This window comes from Pseudophryne corroboree, chromosome 5, assembly GCF_028390025.1.
Source record: "Pseudophryne corroboree isolate aPseCor3 chromosome 5, aPseCor3.hap2, whole genome shotgun sequence".
Taxonomy (NCBI): domain Eukaryota; kingdom Metazoa; phylum Chordata; class Amphibia; order Anura; family Myobatrachidae; genus Pseudophryne; species Pseudophryne corroboree.
This window is the reverse complement of record NC_086448.1, coordinates 334527437-334548498: the sequence shown is the minus strand read 5'-3', so window position 1 is coordinate 334548498 and position 21062 is coordinate 334527437. Positions and strand designations below refer to the sequence as shown.

General features: G+C 47.9%; 1 protein-coding gene and 1 pseudogene across 3 annotated transcripts in view; one reads left to right on the top strand and one right to left on the bottom strand.

The window, feature by feature from the left end:
* Nucleotides 1-21062, top strand: part of FKBP9 (FKBP prolyl isomerase 9) — a 144229-nt gene that overhangs the window by 49228 nt on the left and 73939 nt on the right. For all 3 annotated transcript variants that reach the window (XM_063922549.1, XM_063922551.1, XM_063922548.1), the window contains exon 3: nt 16678-16867. In XM_063922549.1, coding sequence (XP_063778619.1) covers nt 16678-16867 — 190 coding nt within the window. The remainder of the gene's footprint in view (nt 1-16677; nt 16868-21062) is intronic.
* Nucleotides 18203-18321, bottom strand: LOC134931465 (5S ribosomal RNA; annotated as a pseudogene).

The following is a 21062-nucleotide window of genomic DNA, read 5'->3' as shown; positions in this document are numbered from 1 at the left end:
AATTACGTGAGAATGTCAACACGCTGCAAGGTCGGTTGACGACATGAGACGGCCGACAATCTATTAGGACCGGTCCAGGCGTCTCAGAAACACCGTCAGGGGTTTTAAAAACGCCCATTTACCTCAGTCGGTCGACACAGACACAGACACGGACACTGAATACAGTGTCGACGGTGAAAAAACAAACGTATTTCTCATTAGGGCCACACGTTAAGGGCAATGAAGGAGGTGTTACGTGTTTCTGATACTACAAGTACCACAAGAAAGGGTATTATGTGGGAGTGAAAAAACTACCTGTAGTTTTTCCTGAATCAGATAAAATAAAATGAAGTGTGTGAGGATGCGTAGGGTTACCCCGATAGCAAATATTGGCGTTATACCTTTTCCCGCCAGAAATTAGGGTACGTTGGGAAACACCCCTTAGGGTGATAAGGCGCTCACACGCTTATCAAGTGGCGTTACCGTCTCCAGATACGGCCGCCCTCAAGGAGCCAGCTGATAGGAAGCTGGAAAAATATCCTAAAAAGTATATACACACATACGGTGGTTATACTGCGACCAGCGATCGCCATCAGCCTGGAGATGCAGTGCTGGGTTGGCTTGGTCGGATTCCCTGACTGAAAATATTTTATTCATGTAGAGCATTTAATAGGCATCTAAATTATCCCTTACTTGCACGACCTAAAAAGGGCAAGTTCCAGAGAACAGTTGGAGGTCGGAAGAGCACTATCTAAAGTAGTTCTTCGACGGCACGACTGGATTCTAAATATTCCAAGAATCGCAGCTGTTTTCCGACGATACGTCTGCTGTTCCTAGGGATGATTCTGGACACGGTTCAGAAAAAGGTTTTTCTTCCCGAGGAAAAAGCCAAGGAGTTATCCGACCTGTCAGGAACCTCCTAAAACCAGGAAAGGTGTCTGTACATCAATGCACAAGAGTCCTGGGAAAAATGGTGGCTTTTTACGAAGCAATTCCATTCGACAGATTCCATGCAAGAATTTTCCAAAGGGATCTGTTGGACAAATGGTCAGGGTCGCATCCTCAGATGCACCTGCGAATAACCCTGTCGCCAAGGACAAGGGTATATCTTCTGTGGTGGTTGCAAAAGGCTCATCTATTGGAGGGCCGCAGATTCGGCATACAGGATTTGATCCTGGTGACCACGGACGCCAGCCTGAGAGGCTGGGGAGCAGTCACACAAGGAAGAAACTTCCAGGGGGTATGGACGAACCTGGAAAAGTCTCTTCACATAAACATTCTGGTACTAAGAGCAATCTAAAATGCTCTAAGCCAGGCGGAACCACTCCTGCAAGGAAAACCGGTGTTGATTCAGTCGGACAACATCACGGCGGTCGCCCATGTAAACAGACAGGGCGGCACAAGAAGCAGGAGTGCAATGGCAGAAGCTGCCAAGATTCTTCGCTGGGCGGAGAATCACGTAATAGCACTGTCAGCAGTGTTCTTCCCGGGCGTGGACAACTGGGAAGCAGACTTCCTCAGCAGACACGATATTCACCCGGGAGAGTGGGGTCTTCATCCAGAAGTCTTCCACATGCTAATAAACTGTTGGGAAAGACCAATGGTAGACATGATGGCGTCTCGCCTCAACAAGAAACTGGACAAGTATTGCGCCAGGTCAAGAGATCCACAGGCAATAGCTGTGGACGCATTGGTAACACCTTGGGTGTACAAATCAGTATATGTGTTTCCTCCTCTGCCTCTCATACCAAAGGTATTGAAGATTATACGGTGAAGAGGAGTAAGAACAATACTAGTGGCTCCGGATTGGCCAAGAAGGACTTGGTACCCGGAACTTCAAGAGTTGGTCACGGACGACCCGTGCCCTCTACTTCTGAGAAGGGACCTGCTACAACAGGGTCCCTGTCTCTTTCAAGACTTACCGCGGCTGCGTTTGACGGCATGGCGGTTGAACGCCAGATCCTAAAAGGGAAAGGCATTCCAGAAGAAGTCATTCCTACCTTGATTAAGGCAAGGAAGGAAGTCACCGCGAAACATTATCACCGCATTTGGCGAAAATATGTCGCGTGGTGCGAGGATCGGAGTGTTCCGACGGAGGAATTTCAACTGGGTCGTTTCCTACATTTCCTACAATCAGGATTGTCTATGGGTCTCAAATTGAGATCTATTAAGGTTCAAATTTCGGCCCTGTCAATATTCTTCCAAAAAGAATTGGCCTCAGTTCCTGAGGTACAGACTTTTGTTAAAGGAGTACTGCATATACAGCCTCCTGTGTTGCCTCCGGTGGCACCGTGGGATCTAAATGTAGTTTTAGATTTCCTCAAATCCCATTGGTTTGAACCATTGAAAAAGGTGGATTTTAAATATCTCACATGGAAAGTGACTATGTTACTGGCCCTGGCTTCCGCCAGGAGAGTATCTGAATTGGCGGCTTTATCTTATAAAAGCCCTTATCTAATCTTCCATTCGGATAGGGCAGAACTGAGGACTCGTCCGCATTTTCTCCCTAAGGTGGTATCAGCGTTTCACCTGAACCAACCTATTGTGGTGCCTGCGGCCACTGGCGACTTGGAGGACTCCAAGTTGTTGGACGTTGTCAGAGCCTTAAAAATATACATTTCAAGGACGGCTGAAGTCAGAAAATCTGACTCGCTGTTGATACTATATGCACCCAACAAGTTGGGTGCCCCTGCTTCTAAGCAGACGATTGCTCGTTGGATTTGTAACACAATTCAACTTGCTCATTCTGTGGCAGGCCTGCCACAGCCTAAATCTGTTAAGGCCCATTCCACAAGGAAGGTGGGCTCATCTTGGGCGGCTGCCCGAGGGGTCTCGGCATTACAATTCTGCCGAGCAGCTACGTGGTCGGGGGAAAACACGTTTGTAAAATTCTACAAATTTGATACCCTGGCAAAAGAGGACTTGGAATTCTCTCATTCGGTGCTGCAGAGTCATCCGCACTCTCCCGCCCGTTTGGGAGCTTTGGTATAATCCCCATGGTCCTTTCAGGAACCCCAGCATCCACTTAGGACGATAGAGAAAATAAGAATTTACTTACCGATAATTCTATTTCTCGGAGTCCGTAGTGGATGCTGGGCGCCCATCCCAAGTGCGGATTATCTGCAATACTGTACATAGTTATTGTTAACAAATTCGGGTTATATTGTTAAGGAGCCATCTTTAAGAGGCTCTTTCTGTTATCATACTGTTAACTGGGTTTAGATCACAAGTTGTACGGTGTGATTGGTGTGGCTGGTATGAGTCTTACCCGGGATTCAAATTGCCTCCCTTATTGTGTACGCTCGTCCGGGCACAGTACCTAACTGGAGTCTGGAGGAGGGTCATAGGGGGAGGAGCCAGTGCACACCACCTGATCTGGTAAAAGCTTTACTTTTTTGTGCCCTGTCTCCTGCGGAGCCGCTATTCCCCATGGTCCTTTCAGGAACCCCAGCATCCACTACGGACTCCGAGAAATAGAATTATCGGTAAGTAAATTCTTATTATTTAATGAAACATGGCGTTACCAGACCTGTGGGGTTTGTTCACAGTTGTAAGCAAACTAAAAAAGTTAGCAATGGAACAAAAGCATGCTGCACTGCAGGTGGGGTAGATGTAACATGTGCAGAGAGAGTTAGGTGGGGTGTGTTCAAACTGAAATCTAAATTGCAGTGTTTAAATAAATCAGCCTGTATTTACCATGCACAGAAACAATATAACCCACCCAAATATAACTCTCTCTGCACATGTTACATCTGCCCCACCTGCAGTGCAAATGGGAGGTCATTCCGAGTTGTTCGCTCGCAAGGCGATTTTAGCAGAGTTGCTCACGCTAAGCCGCCGCCTACTGGGAGTGAATCTTAGCATCTTTAAAATTGCGAACGACGTATTCGCAATATTGCGATTACACACCTCGTAGCAGTTTCTGAGTAGCTTCAGACTTACTCGGCATCTGCGATCAGTTCAGTGCTTGTCGTTCCTGGTTTGACGTCACAAACACACCCAGCGTTCGCCCAGACACTCCTCCGTTTCTCCGGCCACTCCTGCGTTTTTTCCGGAAACGGTAGCGTTTTTTCCCACACGCCCATAAAACGGCCTGTTTCCGCCCAGTAACACCCATTTCCTGTCAATCACACTACGATCGCCTGAGCGAAGAAAAAGCCGTGAGTAAAAATCCAAACTTCATAGCAAATTTACTTGGCGCAGTCGCAGTGCGGACATTGCGCATGCGCACTAAGCGGAAAAACGCTGCGATGCGAAGAAATTTTCCGAGCGAACGACTCGGAATGACCTCCATGGTTTTGCCCAATTGCTAACTTTTCTGGTTTTCTGACAACTCTTAATAACCCCCACTGCTCTGCTAACTCCCAGAGTGCAGAAACTAAATTTCAGTTTTCGGAGCAAGATTACTTTAGTGAGATAAAGGGACAGAGATGTTGCTTTTCAGTCCATTGAAAGACTAAAAGGTGCATACACACTGGGCGTTTTTGCCCAGCGTGTATGCACAGCGATGATAGCTGACATCGCTGGGCTGAAAATCGCTCAGTGCATACACACTGAGCTATTTCCCCCCCTGCCCAGCGATGTCAGCGGGGGTGAACGGCTTTCCATAGCAGGACGCTTTGGAAAGCCGCTCACCCCGCTGTTCTTCTGCTGGTGATACCAGCAGATGAATGGCTGCCGCCGGTGATGAAGTGGGAGCGCGGATCAGCGCTAATCGCTCATCGCCGGGGCATACTCACTGGGCGGCTTTAAGCTGAAAGCAGCTCAACACACCAAAAGTGAGCTGCTTTCAGCACAAAATCGCCCAGTGTGTATGAGCCTTTACTTTTTGTAGCAGCTCAGAGCTTAGCAGGGATTGTGTGTTGGCCTATACTTCTATAGTTTGCAGTTTTCCTAAGAAGCCCATTCTCAGGCATACTCTGAGCAGTGTGTTATTGTTAAATCATACTTTGCTCTGTCTTAGCTTTGTGACCTGTTTTAGACCTCTTAAGGGCACTATCCTAAAGAAGTGGCAGTGTAATACTTTTCCACATACAGTAGCTATGGTGGAATAACAGGTTAGCACTGGACAGTTTATTTCTCTAACGTCCTTGAGGATGCTGGGACTCGGTAAGGACCATGGGGAATAGACGGGCTCCGCAGGAGATAGGGCACTTTAAGAAAGCTTTAGATTCTGGGTGTGCACTGGCTCCTCCCTCTATGCCCCTCCTCCAGACCTCAGTTTTACACTGTGCCCAGAGCAAGATGGGTGCACTGCAGAGAGCTCTCCAGAGTTCTCTGCCTAGAAGCATTTTTGTTTGGATTTTTCTTTCTACTTTTTACTACTTTTTCACAGGGAGCACTGCTGGCAACAGGCTCCCTGCATCGAGGGACTGAGGAGAGAGGAGCAGACCTTCTTGTCAAAGATAGGCTCTGCTTCCTCGGCTACTGGACACCATTAGCTCCAGAGGGGGTGAACGCAGGTTCTTACTGGGCGTCCACCCCCGGAGCCGCGCCGCCGTTCTCTCACAGAGCCAGAAGTACAGAAGTCAGAAGACGTCTCAGGCGGCAGAAGCCATCAGCTTCACTGAGGTAACGCACAGCACTACAGCTGTGCGTCATTGCTCCCATACACCTCACACACTCCGGTCACTGTAAGGGTGCAGGGCGCAGGGGGGGGGGGGGGGGGGGGGGGGCCTGGGCAGCAATATAAACCTCTGCATGGCAAAAAGACTATATACATGTACAGGTGGGCTCTGTACATGTATATAAAAGAGCTCCCGCCATATTTTACTAAGTTTGAGCGGGACAGAAGCCCGCCGCCGAGGGGGCGGGGCTTCTCCCTCAGCACTCACCAGCGCCATTTTCTCTCCACAGCACTGCTGAGAGGAAGCTCCCCGGACTCTCCCCTGCTTACACACGGTGAAAGGGTGCTTAAAAGAGAAGGGGGGGGGCACATAATTGGCGGTTTACATATTACACAGCGCTGCTGGGGAAAAACATTTTGTGTTGGTCTCCAGGGTTATTGCGCTGGGGTGTGTGCTGGCATACTCTCTCTCTGTCTCTCCAAAGGGCCTTGACAGGGATTCTGTCTTCAGAAAAGGGGTTCCCTGTGTGTGTGAAGTGTGTCGGTACGCGTGTGTCGACATGTTTGACGAGGAAGGCTCGCTTACTGTGGAGGGGGAGTGTTTGAATGTCAGGTCGCCGTCGGCAATGCGCGACACCGGAATGGGTGGATATGCTGAATGTCTTGAATGCAAATGTCAATCTATTGCATAAAAGGTTAGACAAGGCAGAAGCTAGGGATCAGTCAGGTACCCAGTCCATGCCTGTCCCTGTTGCGCCAGGCCCGTCGGGGTCTCAGAAGCGCACCGTATCCCAGATCGATGACACAGATACCGACACAGATTCTGACTCTAGTGTCGACTATGAAGATGCAAAATTACAGCCGAAGGTGGCAAAAGGTATTCGGTACATGATTATGGCCATTAAAGAGGTTTTGCATATTACTGAGGAACCCCCTGTCCCTGACACGAGGGTACACATGTATAAAGAGAAAAACCTGAAGTCACTTTTCCATCATCATTTGAATTAAGTGAATTGTGCGAAAAGGCTTGGGACTCTCCAGATAGGAGACCACAAGTTCCCAAAAGGATTCTTATGGCGTATCCTTTTCCACAAACTGATAGGATACGCTGGGAATCTTCACCAAAAGTGGACAAGGCGCTAACACGCTTGTCCAAAAAAGTGGCACTGCCTTCTCAGGATACGGCTTCCCTCAAGGAACCGGCTGATCGCAGGCAGGAAATTACCTTGAAGCACATTTACACTCACTCCGGTACTATTGCTAGACCGGCTATGGCGTCGGCCTGGGTTTGTAGTGCGGTTGTGGCATGGGCAGATTCCTTATCTGCGGAGATTGACACCTTAGATAGGGATGCCATTCAAATGACCATAGAGCATATCAGAGATGCTGCCTTGTATATGAGAGATGCTCAGAGAGACATTTGTTTATTAAGCTCCAGAATAAATGCTATGTCTATTTCTGCTAGGCGACTTCTGTGGACCCGGCAGTGGACGGGAGATGCCGATTCTAAGCGTCCTTGCCGTACAAGGGGGAGGAGTTGTTTGGAGACGGCCTCTCGGACCTTGTCTCTACGGCTACGGCTGGTAAGTCGAATTTCTTACCTTATGTCCCCCCGCAGCATATTAAGAAGGCACCTCATTATCAAATGCAGTCCTTTCGTTCCAATAAAAACAAGAAAGTGCGGGGATCGTCCTTTGTTACCAGAGGAAAAGGCAGGGGAAAGAAGCTGCACACAGCTAGTTCCCAAGAGCAGAAGTCCTCCCCTGCGTCTGCAAAGTCCACCGCATGACGCTGGGGCTTCCCGGGGGGAGGCAGATCTGGTGGGGGCTCGTCTTCGGTTTTTCAGCCACGTATGGGTTCAATCGCAGGTGGATCCCTGGGCAGTAGAGATTGTTGTTTAGGGATACAGGCTAGAATTCGAAGACTTGCCTCCTCGCCGGTTTTTCAAATCGGCTCTGCCGACTTCCCCGTCAGAGAGGGAGCTAGTGTTGACAGCAATCCAAAAATTGTATGTTCAACAGGTGATTGTCACAGTTCCTCATCTCCAGCAGGGAGAGGGATATTATTCAACCCTGTTTGTGGTCCCGAAACCGGACGGTTCGGTCAGGCCCATTTCTCTGACGTCCTAAGTGGATGCTGGGGACTCCGTCAGGACCATGGGCATTAGCGGCTCCGCAGGAGACAGGGCACAAAAGTAAAAGCTTTAGGACTAGGTGGTGTGCACTGGCTCCTCCCCCTATGACCCTCCTCCAAGCCTCAGTTAGGTTTTTGTGCCCGGCCGAGAAGGGTGCAATCTAGGTAGCTCTCCTGAGCTGCTTAGAATAAAAGTATAGACTTAGGTTTTTTTATTTTCAGTGAGTCCTGCTGGCAACAGGCTCACTGCATCGAGGGACTAAGGGGAGAAGAAGCGAACTCACCTGCGTGCAGAGTGGATTGGGCTTCTTGGCTACTGGACATTAGCTCCAGAGGGACGATCACAGGCCCAGCCATGGATGGGTCCCGGAGCCGCGCCGCCGGCCCCCTTACAGAGCCAGAAGAGTGAAGAGGTCCAGAAATCGGCGGCAGAAGGCATCTTGTCTTCAAGAAAGGTAGCGCACAGCACTGCAGCTGTGCGCCATTGCTCTCAGCACACTTCACACTCCGGTCACTGAGGGTGCAGGGCGCTGGGGGGGGGGCGCCCTGAGACGCAATGAAAACACTATTTATGGTAAAAAATACATCACATATAGCTCCTGGGCTATATGGATGTATTTAACCCCTGCCATTTTACCTCATAAAAAGCGGGAGAAAGGCCGCCGTGAAGGGGGCGGAGCCTATCTCCTCAGCACACAAGCGCCATTTTCCCTCACAGCTCCGCTGGAAGGACGTCTCCCTGACTCTCCCCTGCAGTCCTGCACTACAGAAACAGGGTAAAAAAGAGAGGGGGGGGCACTAATTTGGCATATAAAAACATATATAGCAGCTATAAGGGAGAAACACTTATTTATAAGGTTGTCCCTATACATATATAGCGCTCTGGCGTGTGCTGGCAAACTCTCCCTCTGTCTCCCCAAAGGGCTAGTGGGGTCCTGTCCTCTATCAGAACATTCCCTGTGTGTGTGCTGTGTGTCGGTACGCGTGTGTCGACATGTATGAGGAGGAAAATGGTGTGGAGGCGGAGCAATTGCCTGTATTAGTGATGTCACCCCCTAGGGAGTCGACACCTGACTGGATGGTCTTATTTAAGGAATTACGTGATAGTGTCAGCACTTTACAAAAAACTGTTGACGACATGAGACAGCCGGCAAGTCAGTTAGTGCCTGTCCAGGCGTCTCAAACACCGTCAGGGGCTCTAAAGCGCCCATTACCTCAGTCGGTCGACACAGACACGGACACTGACTCCAGTGTCGACGGTGAAGAAACAAACGTATTTTCCAGTAGGGCCACACGTTACATGATCACGGCAATGAAGGAGGCTTTGCATATTTCTGATACTACAAGTACCACAAAAAAGGGTATTATGTGGGGTGTGAAAAAACTACCCGTAGTTTTTCCTGAATCAGAAGAATTAAATGAAGTGTGTGATGATGCGTGGGTCTCCCCCGATAAAAAATTGCTGATATCTAAGAAATTATTGGCATTATACCCTTTCCCGCCAGAAGTTAGGGCGCGTTGGGAAACACCCCCTAGGGTGGATAAGGCACTCACACGCTTATCAAAACAAGTGGCGTTACCGTCTCCTGATACGGCCGCCCTCAAGGAGCCAGTTGATAGGAAGTCCTAAAAAGTATATACACACATACTGGTGTTATACTGCGACCAGCGATTGCCTCAGCCTGGATGTGCAGCGCTGGGGTGGCGTGGTCGGAGTCCCTGACTGAAAATATTGATACCCTTGACAGGGACAGTATTTTATTGACTATAGAGCGTTTAAAAGATGCGTTTCTATATATGCGTGATGCACAGAGGGATATTTGCACCCTGGCATCAAGAGTAAGTGCGATGTCCATTTCTGCCAGAAGATGTTTATGGACACGACAGTGGTCAGGTGATGCGGATTCCAAACGGCACATGGAAGTATTGCCGTATAAAGGGGAGGAGTTATTTGGGGTCGGTCTTTCGGACCTGGTGGCCACGGCAACAGCTGGAAAATCCACCTTTTTACCCCAACTCACCTCTCAGCAGAAAAAGACACCGTCTTTTCAGCCTCAGTCCTTTCGTCCCCATAAGGGCAAGCGGGCAAAAGGCCAGTCATATCTGCCCCGGGGTAGAGGAAAGGGAAAAAGACTGCAGCAGACAGCCTCTTCCCAGGAACAGAAGCCCTCCACCGCTTCTGCCAAGTCCTCAGCATGACGCTGGGGCCTTACAAGCGGACTCAGGTGCGGTGGGGGGTCGTCTCAAGAGTTTCAGCGCGCAGTGGGCTCACTCGCAAGTGGACCCCTGGATCCTACAGGTAGTATCCCAGGGGTACAGATTGGAATTCGAGACGTCTCCCCCTCGCAGGTTCCTGAAGTCTGCTTTACCAACGTCTCCCTCCGACAGGGAGGCAGTATTGGAAGCAATTCACAAGCTGTATTCCCAGCAGGTGATAATCAAAGTACCCCTCCTACAACAGGGAAAGGGGTATTATTCCACACTATTTGTGGTACCGAAGCCAGACGGCTCGGTGAGACCTATTCTAAATCTGAAATCTTTGAACACTTACATACAAGGTTCAAGTTCAAGATGGAGTCACTCAGAGCAGTGATAGCGAACCTGGAAGAAGGGGACTATATGGTGTCCCTGGACATCAAGGATGCTTACCTTCATGTCCCAATTTGCCCTTCTCACCAAGGGTACCTCAGGTTCGTAGTACAGAACTGTCATTATCAGTTTCAGACGCTGCCGTTTGGATTGTCCACGGCACCCCGAGTCTTTACCAAGGTAATGGCCGAAATGATGATTCTTCTTCGAAGAAAAGGCGTCTTCATTATCCCTTACTTGGACGATCTCCTGATAAGGGCAAAGTCCAGGGAACAGTTGGAGGTCGGAGTAGCACTATCTCGGGTACTGCTACAACAGCACGGGTGGATTCTAAATATTCCAAAATCGCAGCTGATCCCGACGACACGTCTACTGTTCCTAGGGATGATTCTGGACACAGTCCAGAAAAAGGTGTTTCTCCCGGAGGAGAAAGCCAGGGAGTTATCCGAGCTAGTCAGGAACCTCCTAAAACCAGGAAAAGTGTCAGTGCATCATTGCACAAGGGTCCTGGGAAAAATGGTGGCTTTTTACGAAGCGATTCCATTTGGCAGATTTCACGCAAGAACTTTTCAGTGGGATCTGTTGGACAAATGGTCCGGATCGCATCTTCAGATGCATCAGCGGATAACCCTGTCTCCGAGGACAAGGGTGTCTCTTCTGTGGTGGCTGCAGAGTGCTCATCTACTAGAGGGCCGCAGATTCGGCATTCAGGATTGGATCCTGGTGACCACGGATGCCAGCCTGAGAGGCTGGGGAGCAGTCACACAGGGAAGAAATTTCCAGGGAACGTGGTCAAGTCTAGAGACTTCTCTCCACATAAATATACTGGAGCTAAGGGCAATTTACAATGCTCTATGCCTAGCAAGACCTCTGCTTCAAGGTCAGCCGGTGCTGATCCAGTCGGACAACATCACGGCAGTCGCCCACGTAAACAGACAGGGCGGCACAAGAAGCAGGAGGGCAATGGCAGAAGCTGCAAGGATTCTTCGCTGGGCGGAAAATCATGTGATAGCACTGTCAGCAGTGTTCATTCCGGGAGTGGACAACTGGGAAGCAGACTTCCTCAGCAGGCACGACCTCCACCCGGGAGAGTGGGGACTTCACACGGAAGTCTTCCACATGATTGTGAACCATTGGGAAAAACCAAAGGTGGACATGATGGCGTTCCGCCTCAACAAAAAACTGGACAGGTATTGCGCCAGGTCAAGGGACCCTCAGGCAATAGCTGTGGACGCTCTGGTAACACCGTGGGTGTACCAGTCAGTGTATGTGTTCCCTCCTCTTCCTCTCATACCCAAGGTACTGAGAATTATAAGACGGAGAGGAGTAAGAACTATACTCGTGGCTCCGGATTGGCCAAGGAGGACTTGGTACCCGGAACTTCAAGAGATGCTCACAGAGGACCCATGGCCTCTGCCGTTAAGAAGGGACTTGCTTCAGCAAGGACCCTGTCTGTTCCAAGACTTACCGCGGCTGCGCTTGACGGCATGGCGGTTGAACGCCGGATCCTAAGGGAAAAAGGCATTCCGGAAGAGGTCATACCTACCCTGGTCAAAGCCAGGAAGGAGGTGACCGCACAACATTATCACCGCATTTGGCGAAAATATGTTGCGTGGTGTGAGGCCAGGAAGGCCCCCACGGAGGAATTTCAACTCGGTCGATTCCTGCATTTCCTGCAAACAGGAGTGTCTATGGGCCTCAAATTGGGGTCCATTAAGGTTCAAATTTCGGCCCTGTCGATTTTCTTCCAGAAAGAATTGGCTTCAGTTCCTGAAGTCCAGACATTCGTCAAGGGAGTACTGCATATACAACCCCCTTTTGTGCCTCCAGTGGCACCGTGGGATCTCAACGTAGTTCTGGGATTCCTCAAATCACATTGGTTTGAACCGCTCAAATCTGTGGATTTGAAATATCTCACATGGAAAGTGACCATGCTGTTGGCCCTGGCCTCGGCCAGGCGAGTGTCAGAATTGGCGGCTTTGTCTCACAAAAGCCCATATCTGATTTTCCATTCGGACAGGGCAGAACTGCGGACTCGTCCCCAGTTTCTCCCTAAGGTGGTGTCAGCGTTTCACCTGAACCAACCTATTGTGGTGCCTGCGGCTACTAGGGACTTGGAGGACTCCAAGTTGCTAGACGTTGTCAGGGCCCTGAAAATATATATTTCCAGGACGGCTGGAGTCAGGAAAACTGACTCGCTGTTTATCCTGTATGCACCCAACAAGCTGGGTGCTCCTGCTTCTAAGCAGACGATTGCTCGTTGGATTTGTAGTACAATTCAGCTTGCACATTCTGTGGCAGGCCTCCCACAGCCAAAATCTGTAAATGCCCATTCCACAAGGAAGGTGGACTCATCTTGGGCGGCTGCCCGAGGGGTCTCGGCTTTACAACTTTGCCGAGCTGCTACTTGGTCAGGGGCAAACACGTTTGCAAAATTCTACAAATTTGATACCCTGGCTGAGGAGGACCTGGAGTTCTCTCATTCGGTGCTGCAGAGTCATCCGCACTCTCCCGCCCGTTTGGGAGCTTTGGTATAATCCCCATGGTCCTGACGGAGTCCCCAGCATCCACTTAGGACGTCAGAGAAAATAAGAATTTACTTACCGATAATTCTATTTCTCGTAGTCCGTAGTGGATGCTGGGCGCCCATCCCAAGTGCGGATTGTCTGCAATACTTGTACATAGTTATTGTTACAAAACTCGGGTTTTTATTGTTGTGAGCCATCTTTTCAGAGGCTCCTCTGTTATCATGCTGTTAACTGGGTTCAGATCACAAGTTGTACAGTGTGATTGGTGTGGCTGGTATGAGTCTTACCCGGGATTCAAAATCTTTCCTTATTGTGTACGCTCGTCCGGGCACAGTATCCTAACTGAGGCTTGGAGGAGGGTCATAGGGGGAGGAGCCAGTGCACACCACCTAGTCCTAAAGCTTTTACTTTTGTGCCCTGTCTCCTGCGGAGCCGCTAATCCCCATGGTCCTGACGGAGTCCCCAGCATCCACTACGGACTACGAGAAATAGAATTATCGGTAAGTAAATTCTTATTTTTAAACCTGAAATCTCTGAACTTGTACTTGAAAAGGTTCAAGTTCAAAATGGAATCACTCCGGGCGGTCATCGCCAGCCTGGAGGGGGGGAATTGGATGGTGTCCCTGGATATAAAGGATGCATACCTTCATGTTCCAATATTCCCCCCCCCCCCCCCCCCCCCCCATCAGGCGGTCCTGAGATTTGCAGTGCAGGACTGTCACTACCAATTTCAGACGTTGCCGTTTGGGCTTTCCACGGCCCTGAGGGTTTTCACCAAGGTAATGGCGGAAATGATGGTGCTCCTGCGCAGGCAGGGGGTCACAATTATCCCATACTTGGACGATCTCCTAATAAAGGCGAGATCTCGGGAGAAGTTGCTGGACAGCGTGTCTCTGTCCATGAAGACGTTGCAGCTACACGGCTGGATTCTCAATATACCGAAGTCCCAGCTAATTCCTACAACGCGTCCGACCTTTCTGGGCCTGATCCTAGACATAGACCAGAAAAAGGTTTTTCTTCTGATCGAAAAGGTTCAGGAACTCATGACCATGGTCAGGAACCTATTGAAACCAAAGAAGGTTTCAGTGCATCAGTGCACGCGGGTCCTGGGGAAGATGGTGGCTTCATACGAGGCCATCCCTTTCGGCAGATTCCATGCGAGGACTTTTCAATGGGACCTCTTGGACAAGTGGTCCGGGTCCCATTTACAAATGCATCAAAGGATCACCCTGTCTCCCAGGACCAGGGTATCTCTCCTGTGGTGGCTGAACAGTGCTCACCTTCTAGAGGGTCGCAGGTTCGGCATTCAGGACTGGGTCCTGGTGACCACGGACGCAAGCCTCCGAGGCTGGGGAGCAGTGGCACTGGGAAGAAATTTCCATGGTCTCTGGTCAAGCCTGGAGACTTGTCTCCACATCAACGTCCTGGAGTTGAGGGCCATATACAACGCCCTGCGTCAAGCGGAGAACTTACTTCGGAGAAGACCGGTTCTGATTCAGTCAGACAATGTCACGGCAGTGGCTCATATAAACCGCCAAGGCGGAACAAGGAGCAGAGTGGCCATGGCAGAAGTGACCAGGATTCTACGCTGGGCGGAAGGCCATGTAAGCGCGCTGTCAGTGGTGTTCATCCCGGGGGTGGACAACTGGGAGGCGGACTTCCTCAGCAGGCACGACCTGCATCCGGGGGAGTGGGGACTTCATCAAGAAGTCTTTGCACAGATCGCGGATCGGTGGGGCCTGCCTCAAATAGACATGATGGCGTCCCGTCTCAACAAAAAGCTAAAGCGGTATTGCGCCAGGTCAAGGGACCCTCAGGCGGTAGCGGTAGACGCTCTGGTGACACCTTGGGTGTTCAGATCGGTCTATGTGTTTCCTCCTCTTCCTCTCATACCCAAGGTGTTGAGAATTGTAAGAATAAGCAGGGTCAGAACAATCCTCATTGTTCCAGATTGACCACGGAGGACTTGGTATCCGGAACTGCAAGAGTTGCTCACAGAAGATCCGTGGCCTCTTCCACTAAGGCAGGACCTGCTGCAGCAGGGGCCCTGTCTGTTCCAAGACTTACCACGGCTGCGTTTGACGGCATGGCGGTTGAATGCCGGATCCTAGCGGAAAAAGGAATTCCGGAGGAAGTCATTCCTACCCTGATCAAAGCTAGGAAAGACGTGACGTTGAAACATTATCACCGTATATGGCGGAAATATGTTTCTTGGTGTGAGGCCAGAGCTGCTCCTACGGAGGAGTTCCATTTGGGCCGTCTACTTCACTTCCTTCAAACAGGAGTGACCTTGGGCCTAAAATTAGGGTCCATAAAGGTCCAGATTTCGGCCTTATTCATTTTCTTTCAAAGAGAATTAGCCTCTCTTCCTGAGGTACAGACTTTTGTGAAGGGGGTGCTGCATATTCAGCGTCCCTTTGTGCCTCCGGTGTCGTCTTGGGATCTTAACGTGGTGTTACGTTTCCTCAAGTCACCTTGGTTTGAACCACTTAAAACTGTGGAGTTAAAATACCTCACGTGGAAAGTGGTCATGTTGTTGGCGTTAGCTTCGGCGAGACGTGTTTCAGAATTGGCGGCTTTATCGCATAAAAGCCCATACTTGGTTTTTCACGTGGATAGGGCAGAGTTGAGGACTCGTCCTCACTTTCTGCCAAAAGTGGTCTCATCTTTTCATGTGAACCAACGTATTGTCGTGCCTGTGGCTACAAGGGACTTGGAGGATTTCGAGTCCCTGGATGTAGTCAGGGATTTGAAGATTTATGTGACCAGAACGGCTCGGATCAGGAAGACTGAAGCTTTGTTTGTTCTGTATGCGGCCAACAAGGTTGGTGCCCCTGCTTCAAAGCAGACTATTGCTCGCTGGATCTGTAACACGATTCAGCAGGCGCATTCTACGGCAGGATTGCCGTTACCGAAATAGGTTAAGGCCCACTCCACTAGGGAAGTGGGCTCTTCTTGGGCGGCTGCCCGAGGGGTCTCGGCATTACAGTTGTGCCGAGCAGCTACTTGGTCGGGGACAAACACCTTTGCAAAGTTCTATAGGTTTGATACCCTGGCTGAGGAGGACCTCCTGTTTGCTCATTCGGTGCTGCAGAGTCATCCGCACTCTCCCGCCCATTTGGGAGCTTTGGTATAATCCCCATGGTCCTTACATCCTCAAGGACGTTAGAGAAAATAAGATTTTCTTACCGGTAAATCTATTTCTCGTAGTCCGTAGAGGATGCTGGGCGCCCGTCCCAAGTGCGGACTTCTTCTGCATGACTTGTATATAGTTATTGCTTACATAAGGGTTATGTTATAGTTTTCGGTGATATCGTGGCTATGTTGTTGTTCATACTGTTAACTGGGTAAGTTTATCTTAAGTTATACGGTGTGATTGGTGTGGCTGGTATGAATCTCGCCCTTAGATTTACAAAAATCCTTCCTCGTACTGTCCATCTCCTCTGGGCACAGTTTCTCTAACTGAGGTCTGGAGGAGGGGCATAGAGGGAGGAGCCAGTGCACACCCAGAATTCAAAGCTTTCTTAAAGTGCCCTATCTCCTGCGGAGCCCGTCTATTCCCCATGGTCCTTACGGAGTCCCAGCATCCTCTACGGACTACGAGAAATAGATTTACCGGTAAGTAAAATCTTATTTTTACTTCTATATGAATATTTAAATTGTAATTGGTGGTTGTTTAAATGTGTACTTGTAACATTAAGGAACCTCTTGAAATTCTTACACTCATTTTAAATAGTGACTGTACTTGCTCTTTAATGCAAATGAATTCATACTTTACACTTAGTATTCCTTTACACATACTTTTCATTCTTAAATTAGCTATTGCTGGTATGTATATGTTATATATGTGCTGCAATTTATAATTTTGCTTCCTTTGCACAGCTGGTGTCATTCCCCCAGATGCAGTGCTGCACTTTGATGTCCTTTTGGTAGATATCTGGAATCCAGAAGACACAGTCCAAGTGGAGACTTATTATAAACCAGATAATTGTACTCGCACAGTACAAGTGTCCGACTTCATTCGATACCACTACAATGGAACCTTAATGGATGGAACACTTTTTGATTCCAGGTTTACATTTTCAAACACCCTTTTTTATTATTTATATTTTGTTCAACTGTTGTTACATGTTGATTTAAAATCCTTACAGGCCACTAAGGGTAGGTACACACTAGAACGATCTTGGCACGATATGTCGTTTCCGTCCAAATCGGAACGACATATTGGCAGTATCGTTCTGTGTTCCCGAGATTGCATGCAACATCTTCTGGTTGGCCGGATGCAGCATGAGGGAAACCCAAATTAGTCACCACTCCAATGTAATTGAAATAAATGAGCGCACTCACCAGTCTTCCATGTGCAAGTATTTAATCAGACCATCACAGAAAGAGAAATCACATCAACGTTTCGGTCCTGGTTTGGACCTTTTCAAATATATTTGTTAATGTTACAAGTGCTCTACTATGAGAAAAAAACTCTGTCCTTTTGGTGATTATTATATAAAGAACTTGCAGTTTATATTCTGAAGCAAATTGTAACATAATGTTGAAGTTGACTAAAAGGGGGGAATTCAAATGTTGGAAAAGTCGGTTGGGAGTCTGTTTTTTCTTGTCTATTTGATAGGGAAAAAGACACACAACTGACTTTTCAAACAATTGAATATCCACCAAAGAATGGTATAAAACGAGATATGAATAATTAGATACGTTTCCTTTTAAAGACTCATTATGAACCACAGGAAATGTTGGACAGCACTGTTTCCTATTTCATGCCAGGTTCAAAACCACCCTTAATAGCAGAAATAATCTATATATATATGTGCGCTTTGAGATTCTCTGGAAAATGCACATGTGAAAATAGTAAATATATACATTGTGGCGTAATGGCAAGGGATGTATGTGATAGAACTGGAGGTGGAATATTATGTAATTGTGTTAGACACCAGGTTTGAAAATATCTGAAAATAACAAGCAGTGCAAACAGAAGAGAATCAGACACAGTTCCCTAATTTTGCTTACAGCCTGCACATAGGAGTTACATACAACACCTGTGCTAGTTACAATGACAGAGAAAGCTAGAGAAAAGTGACCTTGGTTGGGAGCACTCACTCCCGGAGAGTAGCTTGAAATTGTTGATATATGTATGAGTGGTGATGTAACAATGAGATAATTAAAACGTAACTTTTAATAGTGTGTATATATAAAAAACTAGGTACACCAATTGAAATTACAATAAAAAATAAAAAATACACAAATAATGAATGAATGGCTCTAAACTTTATAAGCCACACATAAAGCTAAGTCTGCGAACATATTGATGGATTACTACTGTGGTAATTTGGTGTCTGGCAAGCATATGCCCATCCTCCCGTGGAGTCAGCACAAACCCCAATTAAGTTCCATCAGTAACCTACAACACCTGGTATTCCTAAGTGGTCTCCCACTAAAGTACTGACCAGGCCCAACACTGTATTGCCTCCAAGATCAGACGGGGTTGGGCGTATCCAGTGTGGTATGGTAGTAGGTTACGTATGGAAAAGAGCAGCGGGTGCAGCTGTTATGTGACAGAATGAGGGATGTTTATTATTGTGCCAGTTTTATTGAATGCATTTGTTTAACCCGTTAAGGATATTTAGTTGACCGTCATTGCACCGATTGGCAGCCCAAACACATGGGTATGCGGAGGTTAAATCATATGGTCAGCAGGGGTTAGTGACAACAAGCCTCTGTTTTTCCTGTGCATAGCATGAGGCAGAACAAGGAAAATAGCCTATTACAATTTAAGGCATGTGTAACAAACAAACACAAAATCTGAAGAGAAGATGTCTGTTACTGCAGACTGGATCTACCTGTCAAAAAAGCATTGATTGGATAATACTTTCTGATACATCAACATTAATAAAGATATTGTCCATGTCAGATATGGTGTTAGTTTGTGTCAGAGGAAGAAACAAAGAAGACTAGCTACAATAACAGAAAAATGAATGATTGAGTGAGTGTGTTTTTATAACATCCAATGTCCCAGATACAATTGTAGCCACCTTTTTAGTATATATCGAAAGGAAAGGGGAAGGGACAAAGAATACTTGCTGCAATAGTAAACAGTCAAATACTGGCAGCCAGTACATCAGATACAATTGTTGCCATAGATTTTGCATAAACTGATACTAAGAAGCTAGGTGCAAATTTAAGACAAAAAACACACACAGCGCTGCAACTTATAGTGCCCTGCAGTATACTATAGGTATGTTCTCAACTTATACATTTAAAATATGCCAGAGAGCCTGAATAATTTAATGACCCGAGTTGCAGCTGAATACCACGGGTAATAATGCAGTTAATAATACAAAGCACCTACGGTGAATGGTTTTCATATACTTGCTGCTCACAACCAGCATCATAAATAGCCCAATGAAACATTGGCTGTATCGTTAGAAGGTGAGGACAATCTGGACAGGGAAGGGGGGAGGCATACTTATTCTACTGTGCGCCTCCCCGTCCCGTCAAGTGCCGCTGAACCGCTTGAGTCCGTGCGGTATGCAGACTGGGCGTCTCGCCCGATCTCCTCTCCTCTGCCGCTGGTCTGAGGCCGGTCACGTGAGAGCGCTCTCCGTGACCCTAATCACGTACCCAAAGTACGTTTCGCAGCAGGCTTGTTTACGGGTAGCTACCCGTGAACAAGCCTGCTGCGAAACGTACGTTGGGTACGTGATTAGGGTCACGGAGAGCGCTCTCACGTGACCGGCCTCAGACCAGCGGCAGAGGAGAGGAGATCGGGCGAGACGCCCAGTCTGCATACCGCACGGACTCAAGCGGTTCAGCGGCACTTGACTGGATGGGGAGGCGCACAGTAGAATAAGTATCCCTCCCCCCTTCCCTGTCCAGATTGTCCTCACCTTCTAACGATACAGCCAATGTTTAATTGGGCTATTTATGATGCTGGTTGTGAGCAGCAAGTATATGAAAACCATTCACCGTAGGTGCTTTGTATTATTAACTGCATTATTACCCGTGGTATTCAGCTGCAACTCGGGTCATTAAATTATTCAGGCTCTCTGGCATATTTTAAATGTATAAGTTGAGAACATACCTATAGTATACTGCAGGGCACTTTAAGTTGCAGCGCTGTGTGTGTTTTTTGTCTTAAATTTGCACCTGGCTTCTTAGTATCAGTTTATGCAAAATCTATGGCAGCAATTGTATCTGATGTACTGGCTGCCAGTATTTGACTGTTTACTATTGCAGCAAGTATTCTTTGTCCCTTCCCCTTTTCTTTTGATATATACTAAAAAGGTGGTTACAATTGTATCTGGGACATTGGATGTTATAAAAACACACTCAATCATTCATTTGTCTGTTGTTGTAGCTAGTCTTCTTTGTTTCTTCCTCTGACACAAACTAACACCATACCTGACATCTAGCATGGACAATATCTTTATTAATGTTGATGTATCAGAAAGTATTATCCAATCAATGCTTTTTTGACAGGTAGATCCAGTCTGCAGTAACAGACATCTTCTCTTCAGATTTTGTGTTTGTTTGTTACACATGCCTTAAATTGTAATAGGCTATTTTCCTTGTTCTGCCTCATGCTATGCACAGGAAAAACAGAGGCTTGTTGTCACTAACCCCTGTTGACCATGGGGGTCATTCCGAGTTGTTCGCTCGCAAGCTGCTTTTAGCAGCTTTGCACACGCTAAGCCTCCGCCTACTAGGAGTGAATCTTAGCTTATCAAAATTGCGAACGAAAGATTCGCAATATTGCGATAAGACATCTCTGTGCAGTTTCTGAGTAACTCGAGACTTACTCGGCATCTGCGATCAGTTCAGTGCTTGTCGTTCCTGGTTTGACGTCACAAACACACCCAGCGTTCGCCCAGACAATCCTCCGTTTCTTCAGCCACTCCCGCGTTTTTCCCAGAAACGGTAGCGTTTTTTCACACACACCCATAAAACGGCCAGTTTCCGCCCAGAAACACCCACTTCCTATCAATCACATTACGATCACCAGAACGAAGAAAAAAACGTGTGTAAAATTCCAAACTGCATAGCAAATTTACTTGGCGCAGTCGCAGTGCGGACATTGCGCATGCGCACTAAGCGGAAAATCGCTGCGATGCGAAGAAATTTACCGAGCGAACAACTCGGAATGACCCCCCATATGATTTAACCTCCGCATACCCATGTGTTTGGGCTGCCAATCGGTGCAATGACGGTCAACTAAATATCCTTAACGGGTTAAACAAATGCATTCAATAAAACTGGCA